The sequence below is a fragment of the Sapajus apella genome, unplaced genomic scaffold (assembly GCF_009761245.1).
Source record: "Sapajus apella isolate SASKATOON/1434 unplaced genomic scaffold, GSC_monkey_1.0 scaffold124, whole genome shotgun sequence".
Lineage (NCBI taxonomy): Eukaryota > Metazoa > Chordata > Mammalia > Primates > Cebidae > Sapajus > Sapajus apella.
The window spans coordinates 2131711-2156148 of NW_022437064.1; the positions used below are offsets into that span (position 1 = coordinate 2131711).

The 24438-nt window shown below is 35.5% G+C and overlaps 1 protein-coding gene across 3 annotated transcripts in view; it reads left to right on the plus strand.

The window, feature by feature from the left end:
* Positions 1-24438, plus strand: part of PPP3CA (protein phosphatase 3 catalytic subunit alpha) — a 317032-nt gene that overhangs the window by 285687 nt on the left and 6907 nt on the right. For all 3 annotated transcript variants that reach the window (XM_032261606.1, XM_032261604.1, XM_032261605.1), the window contains exons 11-12: positions 14661-14745; positions 22462-22559. In XM_032261606.1, coding sequence (XP_032117497.1) covers positions 14661-14745; positions 22462-22559 — 183 coding nt within the window. The remainder of the gene's footprint in view (positions 1-14660; positions 14746-22461; positions 22560-24438) is intronic.

The window sequence follows — 24438 nt, forward strand, 5'->3', positions numbered from 1 at the left end:
ACCTATAAACGCAGCACTTTGGGAGGCCAAGGCAAGCAGATCAGTTGAGGTCAGGAGTTGGAGACCAGACTGGCAAACATGGCAAAACCCCGTCTCTACTAAAAATAGAAAAAATAGGTGGGTGTGGTGGTGCGTATCTGTATTTCCAGCTACTTGGGAGGCTGAGGCACAAGAGTCGCGTGAAACCAGAAGACAGGTTGCTGTGAGCCGTGATTGCACCACTGCACTCCAAGCTGGGTGACGGATTGAGACTCTGTCTCAAAAAAAAAAAAATCTGTTCTACTTAGGATATTATATATTTCAGTACGAGCAATCAGAAAGAGCCCTAGCACTTTACGTAACATGGCATCAGAACTGGATTTCCTCAAAAGGTTAGGGTTACAGTGCTCAAAGATGCTCAAAGAATAATTTGTAAAGCTTCTCAGGACTTCCTGATTTTCTTTGGGAATACTGTTTATTGATAACATATATTGAGTGTGTCTGTATGTGAGTGTGTGTGTTTGTGTGTAACATTATTTCCAACCTTAGGATAAAATTTCCAATTGCCATACCCTGTCTTTTTTGCCTGTAGCCTGTCTCTTTCCTGGGGCTGGCTCTCTCCTGCTGCTTGCCAGGCTCTTTATTTGTTGGCTGCAAGGCAAAGCAGAAATCAGAAGACATCCAAACGCAAATAAAACTCTTCCTTAAATTGCTGCTTATTTTAAGTGAGCTGTCTCTTCATGAGTCATTTATCAAGCCCTTCTTAATATTTAATTCCATCTCCAATGTCAATGGAAAAGTCAAAGGTAATAATAATGCCTGTACAATCCATGACTGTCTTTTTTTCTTATCAGCTTGACTTCTTAGTGTCCATAGCTCCTGTAGCAATTGGAGAGGCTCCTCATTTCCTTCAGAATCTGTCAATTCCCCTTTACTATTAATGATGATGTCAGTGGTGATGACAGCAACTAACACTTGTGTGTTAGGGATCAAGCTTAGTTCTTTAATTTACTAATTTTACCTTTTGGCCAACAAAAGATTTGTTATTAACTATCGTTTATGTTACATTTACTAAGCAATTTATATTATCTTTCATATTCAAAACAGCCTATCAATATATGTACTATTATTATCCTTATTTTACATATAAAGTGATCCAGACTCAGTAAGTTGAAAACCTAAGTTCATCCAGCTAGTGAAGTGACACAGAGCCTGTATTCAACTAATGTCTGCTTGGTCATCAGGCTCTTAAACTTTCCACCATATGTGTTTACAATGTTTGAAATCTTTTTCATTCACACAGTGTGATGCTTTAAAAAATACACACACACACACTAGTAATCAAATGTAATATGCTTTTGTTCTGTTAAATATACTGTAAAATAAAATATAAATATAATACATAAGTACACTGTAAAATAAAAATATCCTATAAAATGAAGAAATAGATTTGGCAATGAAAGTCAATGCATATGAAACAATATCATTCAATTGTTTTAACATGGTCTAAGAAGAAATGTGTTTTATCTTGTAAAAAAATTAGGTGTATCTGAGCAGACAATAATTGCCTTCTGGCTTACACAGGCTTCTGGATGGAAACCATGTCATGATTCTCCCCTCCTTAGCTTCTGTCTTATAAATAAAGGAATTTGATAGGCCATCTGGAAAAAGATTGCTGTTTTAAATTGGCCTGCGGTCCTCTATGTTGAAAATAAAATTAAAAACTTCTGTTATCTTGTAAAGTTTGGAAGCAGTTTAAGGCCAGTGAATGTCTTTTGATGACCTAATTTATATGTATCAGGGTCTTTGTTTCCTGTTTCTACTTCTTATTTTGGATGATAAAATGATAGTCTGGTTTCAATTTAGGGTTGTTATTCACTGGAACACTTTAGAGAAAAAAGAAATCCAAGTATATGTATCTCATTTGGTAGATAATGTTAATGAAGAAGAGTCATTTCAGACTAGGGGTTAGTAAGTGATTCCAAAGTATAGCTAATAGAAATCAACCTTCATTACAAGAGTTTCTTTATTGTTCACTGTTATAATTAGGAAGTCTGAAGTAACAGTAAGCATTAGAAACCTAGTGATAGTTTTGAAAGTTAGGAATATTTATTTATCTGGGACTTTCTTTTGGGTCCTAGAATCATAAGCACTGAGATCACTTTTTTAGAAAATACAAATTATGTTTGAGACTGTGATATGTGATAAGTCTCACTCACCAGAAAGAATTGTGGAAGTTAAACTGAAATCCTGTAGAATGAGAAAGGAAAGAAAAAATAATAAAGTGAATACATTTTAAGCCAAATATAGTTTCAGGCTGCACTGGAAAGACTTAATATTAAATTAGAATTTATATGTCTGCTCTCATCTAAAGAGCAAACCACATGGTAGAACCCTTATCCTTTATCAACATCTTTGCCTATCCTAATGTTAACCACAAGCAAGTGAATATGGAATCAGAGCAGTGTTTTTGCATGCTTCTATAAAACCATCTATAGTGTATACCAGAAAATTATCTTCCAAAGTCTGTCTTAAATTAGCTAATTCTTCATATCTAGTATCACAGGTTCCAGAGTGTCTTCCTATTTCTGTCTAGCTGTTAAAAGTTGTATGGAACTTAAAGTGCAAAGTTGGGAATTAGTGTGACTAATGTAGTATCTTCCTGGTCCTCAAGGAATACTTTTCTAAGGGTATGGATATATTATGTTCTACCAAAACTGTATTTATTTGCCATGATGAATGTTTGACCTAGCAAAATGCATTTGACAGTAATAATTCCTTTGTAGAAATGCCTTGGCACCCCAAGCATAAAGGGATTACCCCCAAATCATTACTTTCAGATAGTCACAGAATCTAAATGGTCTTGATTAATTTAAAAATCTAAATGGAGTGAATAAATTAAGTTTAAAGATTTAATCTTAGGAATTCCTATCACTTTGTGAATCTAGCAACACATGTACTAAGAACCATTAGCTTAGAGCTCTTTTTGTGCCGTAATTATTATTTCTCAGCAACTCGTTTTAGCATCTTATAGTCCAAGTTCGCAATCTGAAAAAAATGATGTTATATCCTATAATATTTGTCAATTTAGAAGGAATATATTAAATTTTAATAGAAAAATAGAAAAAAAAATCCCATTTAGACACAAAAAGAAAATATGCTCTGAGGAACAAGTGGCAGTGAGATTCTTGTTCTGTTCAACGTTGAAGCCTAACCTGAAGTTAGTAAGTAAAGGAGTAACATAAAAAAACAGTATTTGAGAAAAAGCAAGAACTTTTTCAAGCTTAGATAAATGCTTGTAAAATGAGCAAAGGATAAGTAGGGATATAATTTAGGAACTTAATAAAGTGTCTGAAGTTGCAATGGCAAGATCTGAACAAAAGTATTGTTAAGAAAAACGTTAAAAAGCAACTATTCAAAAGACTTACAGTGTAGAACCCACAGGTCTTAGACAGACGGGCAAAGGAAACAAAAGCTGAATTTGATGGTTCAAACCTAGGGGCCTAGGAGGGCGGATAACATTTATGAAAAAAGTCACCAGCTCTCGGAGAAAGTTGAGTTCTGCTACAGGCAGGAGTTTGAATAAAACTGGCACGTGTAATTCTAGAAATGCCCAAGCAGGATTTGAGAAAGGAGACCTAGAAACTGAGAAAGAGATTGGAGCTAGTGACAGAAGCATAGGATTAAGTAATAACTGAGCTTATTAGGAGTGAAATAGGCCTTCAAGTTGCTGATTTGGAAAAAAATCTCACAAAATTGAGGACTGATTTTTTAAATTAGCCTGCACTGTTAACACGATAGATGAAAGACAAACAGGTGAAGGAGAAAATAGGAGTGATGAGAGAGAGAGCACCAAAACCAGGTTTGTGTAGCAGTTCAGGCAACAGCTACTTAAAAATCTTTGCACCCAGTGCAGAAAAATGACTATGAGATATAAGTCTGGCCAGAACTGGGACCATGACTTTGGTTATCAGACATCAGATTGTTGAAAGAAACGAATAGAAAAAATTTATTTTATTTTTATAATAGCACATAAAATTGAAATCATTGAAAAAAAACAAAATACTAAAATAAAATTCAGTTTGCCCCAATTCTAATATAATATTGTATTTTCATTTTACATATTTTTATTTCTGTATATTCATTAAAAGCAAATATTCAAATAATATCTTTTACCATAGATTCACCAATGAACAGAACACACGTGTTCCCTGCCTTCATTGAATTTGGAGTCAAGTGGAATAAGAATTAAACCAATTTTAAACATGCTAGTCAGGCAGAGGATATAGGTGTTCAACCATGCTGGTCACAGGATATAGGCATTTAGAGGAGGGAGCAGGAATTGAGATAAAATATTTAATAACTAAAGGAAGAACATGGGGGACATCTTTCTTTTTCTGCTTCTGAAAAGGAAAAAAAACTTCTGTGAATTTTGATGTTTTAAAAATGTGGCTGTATGAAAAATCCATATGGATTTCTAGGAAATTACACACAAGGATGGACATCAATTTACCAGCTTTAACATCTCTTTTATTTCTGTAATTGAGTTTATTGATATAATTAGGCTCCAGGGAAAAGAAAATGTATAAAAAGATAGGTTATTTAATATTTTTAAAAGACTAAATTCTTCTCAGGCTTTTTTTAATTGTTTTCCCAGTTTATTGGTTTTTTTTTTCAGTTGCCTAATATTTTAGTGTCTAATTTAGAAGCTAAATTGTTTGTCTCTGTAAATTTATTATTTATTTCTTACACGCTTTATAAAGTATAGAAAACTGCTTTTTTCATTATGCTTTCATCTTAAAAAGAAGACACCTTGTTATATCCAGTATATCATTAAAACTAAAAGATGTCTGAAAAACACATGGGCATTTACTAGTTGTAGTTTGGTATGATTCTCATTGTGTTTAGGGCTATTGACATTTTGAGGCCTTGACTATCAAACCAGCTACCTGGTTAGCTATCATATTTTAATCAGTTTCATCAAATCTGGCCTGTCATCTTTGGTTACAATAATTAAAATCTCTTTAAGTTAGCAATTAAAATGATGCAGTAATACAGGCATCAGAAGTACTGCCTTCTCTTCATATTGTACTACCATGACTTTGCACAAATGTTTCTCTTAATTACCTGGCATAATTTTCACATTGCATGAAAGCTCAGAATTTGCAGAATAAACTAAATGTTCAAAAAAACAGCATATCCCTGTTGTACCTAATTGGTTGGATAATGTCCACCATTGGCCAGAATATTATACTCACAGTAAGGTAATACTACAGAAAATACTCTAGATTTTGTAGTGTATTTCAACATGCAGTGTTATCTGCATAGATAACATATTTTATACAGCTTTTAAAAGAAATGATTTTTATAGCATTAGAGTTTTTATTCAACTAATGGTGACATTAGCCAGCTTATACTAAACTTTTACTAAACATTAGCTATTGCATATTTAAGCATAAATACATTTATAAAATTTATTCGAGAAAGCAAACTATGTTGCATAAGGGAAGTAAACATGTGGCTCCATAAGCCTTAATGCATTCTGTATTTGAAAGGCATTGAAATAGAGATCTCTCTTTCTCAATGAAAGCAAAGTCTCTGTATTTTAGAAAACTTTATTTCTGGCAAACAGAGTTGAGATAACTGGCATGTGAAATAGACATTCTTTGTAGAAAGGCCTTTAGTAAGTAATGTAAGCTTGCTGAAAAGTGATACCAAAAGAAAATAAAATATATTCCTCAAACTTTTCTGGCAGAGCTTTCCTGAATCTCTTTGTACTAAAGCATTAATGGATTCAGATTCTTAACTTGAAGATTGTACTTTTATTAGAGTAATTGATAACCGATTGAGCAACTGCAAGAGAGTTGTGAGTCCAAAGTTTTATAAAACATTTCTTAAGTAATTGTTTGGTCTAGTATGGCAGGTATAAAGACTTTACTTAAAAGTTCAATAAATGCCCACAAAATTTAAATGTTAAAAGTATTTTTCTCTGAGATTTCCCTATTTTCATGCTTCTAAAAATTTATTTAATCTTTTCCTCTTTATTCTTAGCTCATGAGAAGATATAAAAGCTATTTTGTCTCATAATTCTGTAGAAATATAACTGTTGATTCTATTTTGTCAACCCATCTTTTTGGGATGGTCCATTTTGTTCTGACTGCAAAGTCAGCAGTATCCTAGCTGCTCTCATTCTCTCCAAGCGTGTTTGCCATAATCTGGGGTCCAGCCGTTAGCCTGGTTGGCACAAAACATAAATGAGGCCAAATCTCAGGGTAGCTTGATATTCATCAAGATCACATATTACATGGTTTAATTTACAGAGAGAAATGTAACTGTTAGAAAAACTGGAATGTTCATATCTGCACAAATTTTTCTTCTTAACAATAACAATCATTTTACAATATTTTCCATATACCAAAGCTCTGTTCTATGTGCATTAGCAGGTAGCACCCTACCTAGTACATGTATTTGTTGAATGTTGAGAGTGAATGAGTTCTCTGTCATATGGAGACTAATAATTGCATCTCCATGTGGTTGTTGTGAGGATTATATGAAATAATACAAATACTGCATTTAGAATATTCCTCATGTTATAGATAAGGAAAGTGAACCCCTAAAGCAACTTAGTACTTGCCCAAGGTAGCATAGTTAGTAAATGATAGTGCTGGGACTTAGACCAAGATCTTTTATTCTAGACACAAGTTATTTACCTCTGTACTGTTCTGGCTTTCAAATGCCAGTTTAGTTATATGTCTTAAAAGAAGTGAACAAGCCAATTATTTGTGACCTGAAGCTTTGCAGTAGGACCAGTTCACTTGATGGCCATTGGCCCATGCCCAGTACTTCCCAGAACATTTCAAATGTTTTGCCTCAGCTACTCTTCTTCACTATGTGTCTGTTGCAAGCAAACACATTTTCGACTAGCACATCCATTCTCCTGATAAGATAATAATATAATTAGGTGATGTTAAAGTCTCATGACCTGGGACCATCTACTTTTTGAAGTTGCTTATGCATGGATCACTGGCCAGAAACTTGCGCTTATTTCTCTTCTCCTCCTTCTTGGGCAAAACTTTACTACATCTCCCACAAAGTAGCCAAACACCATGCCTGGATTGAGAATAGCTAAAGACCTTTGAATGGCTTCTTTTCAGATAAACGCATTACATGCCAGTGCCTTTGCCATTCTCCACTGTCAGATGAAGGAGTGTATTACTTCTTTCTTTCTGTCTGCTTTTTATTACGCTGTCAAGTGGTAGTCAAATTAACTTTTTATCTAAGGTAAAACATATGTCCTTCACTTTATATCATTGCAGAGACACATGTAAATGCCATTCTAGTATTAGATAAATGTATAAATCCATATGGGTCTAGAATTAAGTTCTAGTCTGAATGACTTCTACCAGCACTTATTACATATGCACAGTTATATCCTCAATAAATACCTATTAAATGGTTATATCCGCATTTACATAAAGAACAATCTTTGATTAGACATCCAAGCATGATTATTGCTTCCCTTTTAGACAATAAATCGACATTATTAAATTTAGATTTATTGCTTTTTGTTTTATTTTCTGTTGTTACTTTATAAGATTGATGTGTTTTTGTCATGATAAAGGGGTTGATCCAAGTCAGATTTTACGGCTATTAATTGCTTCCTTGGTAAATATATTTTTAAAAAAGGCAATATCCTTTGTAAAGCATGAGCTTAATATGTAACAATTTTTTGAAAAAAATCAATGGGAGGTTCCTAATCTACTGTAAAGTCTTTCATTTTCACCCAGTTAGAATTCTGCTAATAGCTTCTGCGACTCAACCAAGGAGTCATTAAACAGATGGAACACAACATCTTAGAGCACAAAAATGCATGGAATCAAATTAGAATTTGGAAATGAAAGTAACTTTAATTAAACAGAAAATAACCAAGTAATGACAGTACTTGGACATTTGGTAGTAGTCTGTCCATTTTTAAGACTTCCTAGCCAAAGAATTTGGCTATGTCTTATGACAAGAGAGGTGGAGAAAAAACTAGTCTAGGCTCTTCTGGCCATTCGTAAAATCCATTACACCCTTAAAACCCATTACAAAGGAAAACCTTTTTGAAAATTATATTTTAAAGGCTCTTATATTGTATTCAAAGTGGGATATAAGATAGAATAGTCTTTTGTCAAATATCACACCATTCATTGCAGGCTCTTAATATATACTGAGATTGTAGTCAAGTTAAAAAAACATATGGAAGAAATTCAGAATGTGTGCTTTAGAGTGATCTGGAGTGAGTGGCCATTATGTTCCAGTTTTATGACCTATGGGAGGGATGGTTAATAGAGTGAGAATCCATGTTACAAAGATACTCTAAATATTTTCATTTTTAATCTCCAAAAAGATGAATTTTTACCAGGATTTTTAAAATTTGTTGTCCTGAACGTGTTTTGCTTTTGCTCAAAATACTAACCTATATAAGCATACATGTGGCCTTTTGTATGTATGAGAGAAAGCACCTAACAATCCCTGGATTCACTTCAACCTGTGCTGACCCTAAGTAGATAAACAGTGCAGGATCTCCAGGTTTATGGCTACTCAAGGAGCTCTTCCAACAGCTGTCAGCTCTAGAAATGGAGTAATCTAAGTCTTGATAGAATAGTAGTCTTCAGGCTAGAATATGTGTACTGTCGGAATTACCCTAAGACATTTCAAGGGGAGTTAAAGGGAATCCTCAGCCTCCGCAAGTCTTATTTTCTTAAAAGTGATCAGCCTGAGAAGGCACCTGGGCTGGAGGCCTTCTTGCAGCTTCTCCTTTCTTGCCTCTTTCTCAAATGCCCTTTTTCCATTTTAACAGAAAGGCACAGGCCTCCCTAGACATAGTCACTATGAACATTTCCTTGAGCTATAAAAACCTCTGGAGCACAAAAAAAAGGGACATTGGAAAAGCTTAGTGTGTTTTAAAGTGTAAATTTATAATGCACTGGAGTAAAATTGGGGAAATTAAAGTGAAACTACAATTTCAAAGAAAAAAAGAATAACATAAGATTTTTAAATATCAATGAGAATTTTATTCATGGACTTTAAAATGAATGATAGTGGGACTCAAAATGCTGTGTTATTTATATGCCATGAGTAACAGAGTAATATAGCCATTTCATTTTAATCTCATAATGTTTACAACATTATTTAAACTATTTAAACATGGAATGGGAATAGTATTCTTTGGGGATATTATTTTGTAGCTACATGAGTAGAAATTGTAAAGGCTACAGTTTTGAAGCCATTCCATCAGAGTAAATAGTTTTCCATTTCTTATGGTGCTTTTTTAAATCTAGGACTCAGGTGCTTGGTGGTATAGAAAAATGTACTGAAGCACTTGTCACAGTTCATAGCCAATGGCAAAGCTGGGTAGATATCTAAATTAACTTCTGCATAACATCTCTTTGCTGGGATATACCAGCTCAAGATTTGTTATTGCTAAGTTAGGTCAGGAAAGAAAAAGACCAGATAAAGTTTGGGGATTACTTCAAATGTTGGTCATGTATTTTCCCAAAGAAGGCAGTCTTTATATTCATAACTTCATCATCTGTAAAAAGCTATAAAAACTAATTATGCAAGTTTCTTAGAGGTATCTGAAGTCTGTTCTGTCTTATGCATTATATCTTCTGTTTCAAAGGTGCTGATTTTGGATGGACACCAAACCCATTTTTATCTTTAATATAGCATAACAAAAGATATTATGATCTCAACACCTTATGCTTCATTTCATTAAGAGCTTTTATTCAAATTCAGTAACTGCTCTATTTGGCAAAAAGTAAAATCTAAAGAAACATTGAAACTCTGTTTAATAATATTGATCCATGATAAAAAATTTACTTTCAAGTAGAATAGGGATGAACTTTGTTAAGTTTCAACAAATTTGGAAGAGGTGAGTCATGAAGAAATATTTTTTTTCTCATAATTTAGATTAAAGTTTCAAAACATTTGAAGTCTACCAGCAAAATATGATTTTAAAAACATATCTTTCCTTTTTTTTTTTTTTTTTTTTTTTGAGACGGAGTTTCGCTCTTGTTACCCAGGCTGGAGTGCAATGGCGCGATCTCGGCTCACCGCAACCTCCGCCTCCTCCGCCTCCTGGGTTCAGGCAATTCTCCTGCCTCAGCCTCCTGAGTAGCTGGGATTACAGGCACGCACCACCATGCCCAGCTAATTTTTTGTAGTTTTAGTAGAGACGGGGTTTCACCGTGTTGACCAGGATGGTCTCGATCTCTTGACCTTGTGATCCACCCGCCTCGGCCTCCCAAAGTGCTGGGATTACAGGCTTGAGCCACCGCGCCCGGCCCATATCTTTCCTTTTAAAACATAGATTTCTCCAGTTCCTTTGTGAGGCTGAAATCTACCCTGTGGGGTTGCAATACTCACTTAGAAGGCCATTTGCCAGAGATATCTTAAAACTTAATGAGAATTCAGCAAGGTGCAAAGTTAAAGGCAAGAAGGACACATATTTAAAGCAAATCTTTAAAGATCCCCTTGGTCTGTATAGTAGCCTCCCTCATGTTGAAGAAAATTTAGTTTTTAGATTTTGGAAATAGTAGCATGATACCCCAGGCATAAAAGAAGATCAGAATTCAAAAAGTTGAAAGGACAGGCCAAAGAAGAAGGGAATATTATTTGAATAGAAAAATACAAAATGAAATTTCACTTAAAATTACTATTTTTTTCTCACCTATGAAATGCTGCCTTTCAGTTTTGGACTTCCAAGTTGAAATAAGTGATTATCTTTTCTTCCAGTGGAAAGAAATTTCCACAGTTTTCATGTAAAATGTATTGTATGTGTCTTCATTATTTAATATACTGAATTTTAATATGAACTACTGTGGTACATTTTCACAACTTAAACAGAACAGTACCGAGAATGTTTAATAGGACATTATCTTTGCATGTTTCAGGTAGTAAAATTCTGAAAAACATGTACTTATTCTTGATCTTTCTATTTAATTGTGGACTGTGAGGATTTGGACTGGAATAAGATTTTGAAAAAGAGTTTTAATGATCTCTGGAAAATACTGAAAACCTGGAATAGTAATACTAAGTTTAGTATACCAGAACATTTACATCTGAACTTAATTCTCTCCTGCTGTTGTTCAGCTCCTTTAGATTGACTTACATATCAACCCAGATATTTTATTTTTATACTTTAAATCTTTGTGAGCTTATAAATGTGGGGTTGGAGCTAATTTTTATTTTGATTATATGGAAAACATTGAAGGTACTTTTCAGGATAAAATGTTCAGAGAATAATGTCTTCTTACTGTCTATGGTTAGGTTATTTGACTTTTTGTGTAAATATATTCCAATTTTATAAGAGGGATAATAAAACTCGTTATCTGGGTTATTGAGAAATGTTTTAAAGACAGTTTTTGTTTTTTTTGTTTTTTTTTTTTTTTTCATTAGGAAAAGTGCTAGAGTGGGGGCCAGGTGCGGTGGCTCATGCCTGTAATCCCAGCACTTTGGGAGGCTGAGATGGGTGGATCGTGAGGTCAGGAGTTCAAGACCAGCCTGGCCAAGATGGTGAAACCCCATCTCTACTAAAAATACAAAAATTAGCCAGGCGTGGTGGCGGGTACCTGTAATTCCAACGACTTGGGAGACTGAAGCAGGGAATTGCTTGAACCCAGGAGGCAGAGGTTGCAGCACCCTGAGATTGCACCACTGCACTCCAGCCTGGGCAACAGAGCGAGACTGTCCAAAAAGAAAGAAAGAAAGAAAAGTGCTAGAGTGTGTTGTGATGCACTATTTATGGGGAGCACAGCTACATATACATAGAGTAGAATATCTTTTATGTGCTCTCTAATCATCCATTTTATCTGAAAATATAAGGAATATTTACTGACTCTGACTGTGAGAATGTTCATTTTACATTTAAAATTTAGTATGTATTTGAGCATTTTTCTGATTATTAGCTTAAACCAAACTAAGAAGCACAACTCTACACAATTTATTTCCCTCCTTTTCCAACTTAGTTTCTTACTTTTCATTGCCCTAGTTACGGTTTTTATAAGTCACTTATCAGAAATGTTCTGTGAGATTATTCATATATATTTTTTACTTAATTGATTTTATGTGTTCCCCTTCTCACTTCACTTAAATAGATGAAATTTTATCTCTAAACAACCATTCCTTGCTGCTTTTCTTGTTGTGCTTCTAAATATAGTGACCAATTTTGGAGCTCTCCTACAGTTTCCATTCTTTGTGTTCATTGGATTGATTTCATGATCTGGCCATATTGTTTATTGGAGAGGGCCGGAATCTTTACCTGTACTTAACACATCATGACCCCTGAGTTCACAGGTCAGCTGAGAGGTGGGGAATAGGACAGTGTTAGACTGAAAGCATCACTGAATGGAGTCACTGAAACATAGATATATAGAGAGACCACCCTGAGGGGACTATTTGCCATAACACTTAAAAAAAAAAAAAAACAAAAAAAAAACCAGTCTTTTAATGGTCTCTTGTTCATTAGTCATCTAAAATCCAAGCACAGAGAATTTTTTAGATGGTCTCCAGAGCAGAGTTTGCTGTGAAATCTTAATTCTAAATCATAGATAATAAATACTGTTACAAAATCAGAATACATTTAGAGGCAGGGGTCCTGCACACACCCTATTTTCCTCTCTAGTGTTCTGGGCGAGAGACTAATTAATAATTCAAGGAACTTATAGTGAATGAGAAGCCATGGTTTTGCTTAATTATCAGAATAGCTAGATTGGAGAACAGCTCTCACCCACATGGATGGAAACCTGTTCCATCCATTTGCAGGTAGAACAGCTGGCAATAATAAGCCCTGCCCATTGGATATGTTGGAAGGTGCCTGTCATGGTGTAGTTGCCATAAAAGAGGAAGAAATGAACATAATTGTAGGCCTTCAGGTCAGAGGGAAGGTGGGAGGAAGCCAGCTTGCTGGTTTTTACACACCCTCTGGTGAACACCCATGCACCTATGAGATGGGTTTGTGTTAGCATCACCTCTGAAAGATTATCCACCCAGGCAAAGAAAGTGATCCATTATGTTTTCACTTTCTTGGAGTGGAGAAGAAAAACAAAGGCCTTTTCTCTAGCCATTTCAAAATTGTATCTATTGGTACAAGTTTTCTTTCTCCTGGAAATGGATTGTCTGACCCTTACAATCAACAAGCTTCCAAATTGCGTTCATAAAACCCTCTAAGGGAAACAGTAGAAATCTTTCTTTCAAAAACCTTCTGTGAAAGCTTGCTGTTATCACAAATGATAATAAAAGACCAAAACACATACCAGTTGTCATCTATAGACTACAGTCCCTAAGCAAATTACTGACTCAAACTATTCATTTGAATTAGGAACATTTCTGATATTATTTGAAAAGAATATTCTATTGTATACCTATTAGAGGCAGTAGAATTAGAAAGATTATCTGTTTGTGTTAACACTTTCCATAAAATCCCACATAATGTATAAAAAGCATAGCTTATCCATTTTACCTTGGATTATAAAAATCTTGGCTGGGCCCAGTGGCTCATGCCTGTAAGCCCAACACTTTGGGAGGCCAAGGCAGGCAGTTCATTTGAGGTCAGGAGTTAGAAACCAGCCTGACCAACATGGTGAAACCCTGTTTCTACTAAAAATACAAAAAAAAAAAAAAAAAATTAGCTGGGCATGGTGGCACATGCCTGTAGTCCCCGCTACTTGGGAGGTTGAGGCAGGAGAATCACTTGAACCTGGGAGGCGGAGGTTGCAGTGAACCGAGATCACACCAGTGCACTCCAGCCTGGGCAACCGAGTGAGACCCCATCTGAAAAAAAGAAACCTTGAGAGGCATTTTATTTGTTTTATACTTCTTCAAATATACCTCGGGAATAAAGAAAAATAAAATGGCTTCATTAAAGTATTATTTTAAAACATTTTTTTAAATACATTTATTTGTAACAATAACCTATATAGTAAATTTTTGTAATTTGGAAAATGTAATAAGTGATAAAACTTACTCAGGAAAACCGCGCATAACTTTGAAAAAATAGTACTAAAATGCAAACCATGGTGCCATTATCTCTGACTAAATCCAATTCAGCAGTTCTCTGCTTTTTTCTCTAGAACTCATGAGCCAACCAGAAGATGAAAGAGTATCAGATGCTAAAACAAAGATGATCAAATAATTATGAGTGATGTTGCAAGGCAGATAGGGAATTGAGAGGCTTCCTAGTTTAATCACATCAAAAGAGAACTTTTAGAAAAGCAGTTTCCTAAAGCAGTTTTCCCAGCGTGGAGACTGCAAATGAATAGAAGATGGTGATAAGACACTTAACTCTTCCTCCCAATGCATGCTCTCTTTGTATAAACAGAAGAGAAAGGGAAACTCAATTAGAAGAGGAGGACAGAAACCTACCCCTATCTGCTCTGTGATTTTCCAGTTAGCTTCTTACTCAACTCCCCCTTTGATATCTCAAAAGTTTTTCTTTGACACTCTGGGAACCTCTTAAAAATCACATCCTACTATTGGTGGCCAAAAGCTTAAATTTTCAAATTTGATTTACAGATAAATCCTCTTGAGGGAAAAAAACTGATTTTGCTTAGTGGAGTCTGTTGTATGTATAAACTTGTAAAATAACTACAATTAGATAAAAACAATTCCTGACCATTGAACTCTGTTTTAAAATACAGGTGCAACAGCTGCAGCCCGGAAGGAGGTGATCAGGAACAAGATCCGAGCAATAGGCAAAATGGCCAGAGTGTTCTCAGTGCTCAGGTGGGTGCGTTCATCCTCTGTTTCTGTCTCAAATTTTATTATGTGTCACTAATAAATACTTTAATACTTTCATCTGGTAATTTAAATATTTTACTAGTGAATATTTGCCTTTCATTTTTTTTTACTTTTAAATTAAAAATTAAAGGAAGAATATTAAATATAGAAATTGTCAGTTTCTCATTATTTTAGTTAAATTGCAATATACTAAATTATTTCTGTTAAGAAAGTCTGCAAATGAATTGCATCACATTTTATTCCTCTATTTGGTATAGGACTTTAAAACGTTGATTTCACAATAGGTTGAACATCTTATGAAACAGGAAAAGCTATTGTAATTTTTTTGTTTTGGTTTTCATTCTAGTTCTGTGGTGAAAGATCTATTTATCAAACACATTTCACTAGATTTCTAGGAAATAAGCATCAACCATAAAGCTATTCATGTGAACCTATATTATTCTAATTATTGAGAGAAAAAAATACTTAATGTTTCAATTTCCATATAGTAGTATATCTTATAAATAGATCATGAATCATATTATTATTAGAAAACAAATATTTTCATAAAGGAAACTCCAGTTATTTCTAGATAATATAATCTAACATATTTTTCTTCAGAAGATTACTTTAAAATATGATGTATTTATATGTAAGGAATATACAGTCAACTCAAAATAATACATATTGACAAGTAAATAGGAATACCTTGGGAAATAATGTATCTACAATTGGATAATTTAATGATCTCATGTTTTGCTGAATTTTTGCCTCAGCGCCTTCCAATAGAGTATCGACACTGGCTCTTTTGATTTCTCCTCTTGCTATTTCTGTCCTCCTCCTGGTACAGTCACAACAGAGTGACTGAATGACTTCGTGCCAAAAGAGGGAGCTATGAAAAGGATGAAAAGCATTGTCCTTTTCATCCAGTCGTCTCAGAGACACCACATCAAAGACAGTGAGAACTCTGTGGCAGCCAGCACAATCACGACAAGTCATGTTCAAGTTGAAAATAGAGCATCATTGCTCCCTTGCATTACTGAATGAGGCTACCTTTGCTCTCTTGCTCTTCTGACTACATTTTCAGGGCTTATTCATTCATGCCATAAGTAAATGTAGTAAAACTTAAAGCATTGATTATGTACCATGGAGAAAAGAAATAAAGCAATACAGAGATAGAGCAAGTGGGAGATAAAAGTTCTTTATCTTATCTCCCACTTGCTCTACTTTCTGTGGTCAACAAAAAACTTTCTGAGTAATGGTATTTGGGCAAGCATGGGTGACCTTCGTGAAGAAATGGGGTAAGGGAGTTCAAGGCAAAGAAAATAGCAAGTGCAAAGATACTGAAGTAAAGACAAAGCTGGCAGTTCTGAGGACCACAAGAAGGCCTGTGTGGCTAGAAAAATGTTCTATGGGAAGAAAGGAGTAAATGAAGGTCATAAGCTCAGATGGAACTCTGAGTAAGCACTTGCATATGTATTGTGCCTCAGATTTACCAATAATGCTCTTATTATTCTGTCTGAAGTCTCTATGTGGAAAAGTAAACATAGCTCTAGAATTTTGATGGACTATCCCATGATAAATGGACTATTTGAACCCAGGGATCAGTGACTTGACTTAAAATTCCATGTTAGTAGAAAATAAAAACAAGCTATATATTACTGTTTTTCTATAATAAAAGCATCCATAGCACATATGTAGAATATAGAGAGATCCTATCCAGAAAAAAAGTAAGTTAAGCTTAGTAGATAATGGTTAAGCATTAAATGTATACCAAGCACTGAATTAGACAATCTACATACCAAACTGGAATGCCAACCAGAGAGATAATAGAGTAAGAAAATAAAGTGTGTGCTAACTACGTGAATAGATACCCTGCTGTGGCATTAGACAGGAAGGAATCCTGTGTTTCCTGACTGGAATGTTCATAAAGAGGTTAACATTGGAGGAGTGCTATGAAGGATAGGCTGGATTCCAGGACAGGGAGAATTATGGTGAAGGCATTCCTGGAAGTGGAAAAATTATCAGGAGCACAGCCATAGAAATCCTAAGAGCAATATCAATGGCCTCCTTTTATGGGGCACTTGCTAAGTGCCAGGTCCATGCCCCATGTTATGCACATTTGACAATAATCAACACAGGAAACTTGCAAGGTCATGGTGACTTTACTGTGAGGAAATTGAATCTGAGAGAGGCTAAGGAGAGTGTCCAAACTCACTAATTTTGGGAGCAACACTGATGAGAATCTTACTCAAAGGTATGCTATGTAGTCTAGTATAAATTCTAAGCAATATTAGTAATGAATTCTAAATGTATAAATTGACTGACTGGTAAAAGACATGAAAGTCAACAAGGAATCTAGTTAAAAAGGAGGCCGAAAATATATTGAAGTCCATATCCTTGAGTGCTTTGAATAGCATGTTAAAGTATTCAGTTTTTCTGTGTGTAGGCAATCAGGAGTCATAGAATTAACTTTCATGAGATTTGAGGCATCTCTAACTCATGTTTCACTATATATGTTAATAGCAACATGAAGATTGGCTAGCATGGTGACATATAACACAAAATTTAAGTTAAAAAACAATTAGGACGCTTTTGAAGTAATCATCGAAGCAAAAGGCTGAACCAGGCTATGGCAGGAGAAATGCAAAGGAAAGAACAAATACAAGAAATGTGGGAAGATAGATTGTGATTCAGTAATACGGATTGTGACACAAATTTGTCAGATATACTTGCCCAACATGTTCTTTACATTTTGGAAATTTACAACATTATAAGGGAACCAGCAAACTGTCTGTCAGCAGTCCTTGCAGATAAAATACTAGCCTGTTGCCTCGGATCGCCAGTTAGGTAAATGCATGTAAATGAGGCTTTGTTTCAAATTGAGCGTCATGAGGAAGCAGCAAGGCAGGACAGCAATTGTCCTGCCAGGTGTTTTGGAATCTCAGGGCCCAACAATGGAAGAGCATCCAACTCAACATTTTGGGAGCTAACTAGACAGCAGTACTATGAGCTCTGGCATTGGCTGTTGCCAAGCCCTTAATGGAGCCAACCCTGCAGTGTGGACAGGTGCTGTTACCCTTCCCAGCCACAGAGCATCGAAGCCCAGTTCTCTGGATCTGCGAGCTCTCTAATACCTTTAATATATCTCTTTCCTGTTAAAATTAGCCAGAATAGATTTCCATTGTTGGCTCTGCGCCCCCTTACCTATGTGAGAGGCTATAGGAGAGAGGAAATATTCCAGAATATTCTACAGAGGTCCTAGTCTATACCATTGAAAGGATGCTATTATCTAAGGAAGAGGAAGTATTCTTCAATTTAAATATCTAACAGATGTTTATTAGGAAGAGTAGGATGAGCTGAATTTGGCAGAGCGTTTATGTAGAGGCACTTAGAAATGCTGCCCTGGAGGTTCAGAAAGAGGTGAGGGTTAGTAATACCCACGTAAAAATAAACAACACAGAGACAAGAGTGCAGCAGCATTAGCTGATGGTCTTGCTAAAGGAAAGAGTGATAGGTGAGAGAAAGAGGCACAAGAACTCTTCACAACATTGCTTTCCAACAGAAATATAATGTGAGCCACGTCTGTCATTTTAAATTTTCTAGAAACCACAGTAAAAGGGGTAGAAACAGAAACAAAATAAATGATTACTAATTTTATAATGTAGTCTATTTCACACAAATATACAAAATGTTATCATTTTGACATTTGATCAATAACACTTATTAAAGGGACATTTTCTATTCTTTTGTACAAAGTCTTTGAAACCCCGTATGTATTTTACACTTACAGAACATCTTGACTAGTCATGTCTCAAGTGGTTAACAGTCACATGCAGCTGGGGCCTACATATTAGAAAGCACAGGTCTGGAGATAGAGGAAGAAGATCAGCCTAGGAACTGAGAAGATGTCAGAGAAGGAGAAGGAGAAGGAGAACCAGAAAAAAATGCATTACAACACTTAGGGCAAACAGTCTTTCAGGAAAGAAAGCATGGTCATCAAAAAAAATTACTGCAGAGATATGAGTTTGAATGAGAACTCAACAGAGATTGTTGGAATTGAAAAATGAAGAAGCTGCTAGAAACCTTTGAGGACATGGGCTCCTGTGAGGCAGGAATGGCAGTCACAATTAAGGGAAGTAAGGAATGTGGTTGAAGGAGAAAGAAAAACAGAGCAAGGAAGGAAGGAAAATGACCGCCTTCTATGCTGAGGTTTTTGTATACAGTGTATCATTTAATCCTCATAGAAATCCTATAATTACAGATGAGATTTCATTAATAAGGAAACTAAAGCCCAAGAAAGTTAAATGATGTCCCAGCCTCAGTCTTATGACTGGGATGTTAGCCTGAGTGAGTGTGGCCCCCACAAAGATGTGATTTCCCAAAAAGATCTTTCTACTGTTTGTATAAAATTAAAATTTTGAAGATTAAAAAGAATACTCCAGATTACCAGAAAATTTTTGTAGCTAAAAAACTAATAATTTACTTGGCTTTCTCAGAGCCTTATGGGTTGTAACTGTTTATTCGTTGAGTCCCATGTGTTTTTGGTGGGTTTTGTTTGTTGTATTTTTTGGGTGTTTTTGAGACCGCTTCACTCTGTTGCCCCAGCGGGAGTGCAGTGGCACAGCCTCAGCTTACTGCAACCCCCGTCTCCCAGGTTAAAGCGGTTCTCATGCCTTAGCCTCCCAAATAGCTGTGATTACAGGCACAGGCCATCACACCCAGCTAAAATTTGTGTATTTTTTAATAGAGACAGGGTTTCACCACGTTGGCCATGCTGGTCTCAAACTCCTGGCCTCAAGATCTGCCCAGCTCAGCCTCCCAAAGTGCTGGAATTACAGGCGTGAGCCACTGAACCCAGCCTGAGTCCCGTTTTTAATACAGAATTTGACACAAGATTCTGTATGCAGGAATTATAATCACTCATGAGGCAAAAGCCATATTTTGAATATGAATGTAAAGAAAAATTGTGTTCATTCTTTAGAGATACTCCCAATTTTCCCAAATCATATTACAGTATTCAGTATATTTCTTTATGGGACCTCTGGCGGTTTGACAGACCACAGAAACTGAAAAAGTTTGAAATACCTGTATGAAAATAAGCAATAATTAATTCTCTCAAACCTATTATTTTTAAGCAAACTTTGCAGTAAAGGATAGAGAAATCTAAAATATGGGTTAGATTTCCATTCTCCATTCAACTTTTACTGTTTTTTTTACAAATATTTTTGAAATGTGGGCTGTGAACCAGGCACTGTTCTAGTCTGGGTGCTGTGGGTGCAGCAGTGACTAAAGCAGACAGGAACCCCCGCTTTCATGAGGCTTGCCTAGCTGGGGTAAGCAGGGGGTGGGAGGGGAATAGAGTAGACAGCAGACCAAAAATAAGCAAGTAAACACACTGTATCATTTTTCAGGGTGATAAGTGCCTTAGATAAAAATTAAATCGGCAAAGAGAGAAAGAGTTGCGAAAGGGAATTTTTTTTTTTTTTTTTTTTTTTTTTTTTTTTTTTTTGAGACAGAGTCTCACTCTGTTGCCCATGCTGGACTGCAGTGGCTCAATCTTGGCTCACTGCAACCTCTGCCGCCCTGGTTCAAGTGATTCTCCTGCCTCAGCCTCCCAAGTAGCTGGGATTACAGGCTTCTGCCACCATGTCTGACTAACTTTTGTATTTTTTAGGAGAGACAGGGCTTCACCGTCTTAGCCAGGCTGGTCTTGAATTTCTGACCTCGTGATCTACCTACCTCAGCCTCCCAAAGGGCTGGGATTACAGGTGGTTATTCAGGAGTATTATTTTAAATGGTATTCCAAGGAAGTCCTTGCTTAGGAGGCAATATTGGAGCGATGATTAAGAAGGCAGAGTGGGAGTGAGCCACATAGATGCCAGGGGAGGAGGATGCAAAGAAAGTGCAGCGCCCCTCAGTGGAGTGTGCTGGGTGTGTGTGAGGACGTCTAAGGAAAGTGGACTGTGGTAGGAAATGTGAACCAAGAAATGGGTAAGAACAGAAGAATGTGAGGTAACTAGTTTCTTTAAGGCCTTCGTGGAACCTGCCTTTCACCTGTCAGGAGAGGAGAAGCCATTAGAGAGTTTGAATACACAAGTGACAGGATTTGGCATAGATATGAAAAGGCTGACCCTGGCTACCATACGAGAACAGCTGTGGGAGGAGGGGGCAAGAGTGTGACTTCGATAGAGCAGAGAGACCATTCGGAAGGCTGCTGCAGTCCAGGTAGGTGATACTGGTGGTGAGCAAAAGAGGGTAGTCACAGAAGACTGTATTTTGTATGATTTTATCTATATGAAGTGTCCAAATGAAACAAATCTACAGAAGGTGAACAGAAGTTATACAGGGCTGAAGAAAGTTGGGAGTGACTGCTTAACGGGTGTGAAGTTTCTTTGAGGGATAATGAGAATGTTCTAAAATTGATTATGGTGATGGTTGTACAATTCTGTGAATATATTAAAGACCATCGATTGAATCCTATACTTTAGGTTACTTGTATGCCGAGTTTATATCTCAACAAACCTGTTGTCGAAAGAGATGAGGTACTAGCTTTGTGAAAATTGGTAAGATACTAGAAATATTTTGAGGGTAGAGCCCTTAATATTTACTGATGGAATTAGGATAAAAAGAGTTAAAGGGTGATCCTTTACTCTTAAGTAACTAAAAGATGGAATTACTAATTTCTGAGTTGACACAGATTGTGGAAGCAGCAGTTTTGGGGAGAAGTTCAGGAATTCTGTTTGAGTCATGCGAGACACCTTAGTAAAACTTTGGAGTAGATAATTCTATATCCTAAACTCTCTCCCTGTATATATATATATATGTGTGTGTGTGTGTATGTATATATACACACAAGTATATGTATATGTGTATATATAATATACAATTTGTATTTTAAAGATTTTTTTCTGGTTATGTAGGATTTCAGTATCGCTATGCGGTTACTATTATTTCATGGTTAATTATGAGGATTTAACAATTCAAAATGATTAATAATGATTAATAGTGTCAAGTAATTAATACATATAATTGAAATAATGATGTACTTAAAACTGATTGTATAACAATTGTCATGCTGAGTAAGAAAATGATTTTATATTAGCAAATCAGTAGGGAAAGTGACAGAAAAAAAAAGCTGGGAAATTTTACTAGTAGGTTTATTGGCTACTTGCCATTATTTTGTGTGTTTTTCATGTAACGTCTAAATTACTGAATTCCTTAATTTCTAAAAGTCCCCAAATATAATTCCGGATTCCCAAATCTACAGATCAGATTTTTTTTTCCAATCTCCCATATGCTCTTGTTTGGTTTTTTTGTTTGTTTGTTTGTTTGTTTCTGTCAGATCAAATCACTTCCACTTATTTTGGCTGAGCCTTGGCTGAAAAACTTACATCAGCACTCTCCATGGCTCACTTTTAACATACAGAATGCACAACAAAACTTTGTATTGTGATGCCTGATTACAAAATCAAAATGGTTTTCTCTATCTTCAGCACTCAGAAACTGAACCTCCCTAATTGGACAATGTAAACTTTATTGTAGCAATTGTTTATGGAACATTACTAGTATAGAAATAAATTAAAATAAAGTATGTTAAAAAGATTCAGAGAACCAGAATAGAGGGAGATATGGGTTCTTACATGCATTTTTTTCCTTTGAGTCATTTCTTTTTCACAAAAGAAATTAAAGGTTAATGCCACTTCTCATTGTGCCTTCCAGAGAAGAGAGTGAGAGTGTGCTGACGCTGAAAGGCTTGACCCCGACTGGCATGCTCCCCAGTGGAGTACTTTCTGGAGGGAAGCAAACCTTGCAAAGCGGTAAGCAGGCCGATGGGTATGACTGTGTGCCCGGGCATCGCAGTCAGCTGTGTCATTAGAGCCCTGATTTATTCATTCATTTAAGCTCTGTCTTGGTCTTCAGTTCTTCTCAGCTGCAGAAGGGCTGAAACCCCAATCAGTTTGATCAGTTGTGTCCAACATAATAGCTCCCTCATTCTCTGGAATGTGGTCTTTACTCCACCTTTTCCCCATTCCCTCATTCACATGTTAATCTACGGATTCAGGCCTAACTATAGGACAGCTCATTTAGGTTGCCTACATGCACAATAGGCTTGATGACTTTGAGCCAGTCAGTTGTCAAAAACAACTTTTTAATTACATTTTTAATAAGTGTTCCAGTTAGCTGTTTCATGTATGAGATTAACACATATACACACAAACACTAAAATACACCTGTAAGTCTAGATTTCAGGGAGATGATTTCATTATCCTCTTGAATGGAAATTGGGAGCCATACATGTGTTTTCTCTGATTTATCAGTTGAAAACATAAGAGACTGAGTAGAATGACATTTTATTTTTGAAAAAAAGAGTAACATTTCCTTTACAATGCAGATTTTGTGTCAAAATGTGTAGCTTTCTAGACCAGTACCATCCAACAGAACTTTTTGTGATGATGGAAAGTTCTGTATCTATACAGAAGCTACATATGACTGTTGAACATATAGCAAATATAACCAAGAAACTAAATGTTTTATTTTACCTAATTTGTATTAACTTTAATTTAAATAAGCCAGGGAGCTAGTGTCTACCATGTTAGCAGCACAGCACTATATATTCTTTCACTTTTGTTACTTTTGTTATCAATTTTAATAGATACTAACATTTAGAGTACAATTTAAACAATAGAAAATTGCTATTAGATGAGGCTTTAAAAAAATTAAAATGAAAATATGCTATGAAATTTTTCAAAACATTCTCAGCCTCTTGCTCATTTTCTTGTATCTTTTCTTGAATCTTTTTTATATTTTCTACCCCTACCCATCAACCTAGAAGACTCACTATTCCTATTTATGTAATTTAGATACACTTCTACATGAAGAGTAATAATCAACTTCATGAATATAGTATTTCTGAATGATCACATCATGGCTGCATCACGATTATTTTCTTTATTTTCAGATGAATGATTCCAAATCAGTGTCTTTTGAGTTTTTACAAAAATATTTTTAAATGAAACTAAGAAGACACATAGTATTGAGAAGTAAACCACCCCCTGCAACCGCCCACTTTAAATTTACAGCTAGGAACTTTTTTAACAACTTGTAAAAAAAAAAAAAAAAAGTTTTTCTACCAAATTAAATATCTCACTAAAACATTAGCATAAATGGATTATTTATATGTCCAAAATGTACTCTCTACCTAACTGACTGAAATCTAGTTTCTGATAAGTACAATTTAAGATATAGCAGGTATATTGTCAGAAACTGTGGACTACATTTGCTTTAGAACATTTAATAGTGGGCACTACATAGTTCTAATATGTCAGTGTTGGTGTGATTCTGGATGTTTTGTTTTACTTTTAAACTTAAGTTACTGAAGTTTTTCCAGTTCTTTGTTTCATTTCTAGATTTTTACCTGTGTTTTTACTTAGGTTATTCAGCTTTCTTTTATTTTAAATCCATTGGTTTGTGTTTTTCTATGTTGAACCTATACACAAACACACATCCACATAAAAGACATATGGAACCTTTCTATATGGGTTTGAAAAATTCCTATATATTTTAAACCACATACATTGATACGACTCCAAAATGTATTGCCTGATGTCCTTCAGTTTGTCTAAAAGGGGAAACTACTAACGTCTTTGTTATGTAGCTCTTCTCTCCATGGTGGTAACCATCTCCATTTTTATCATA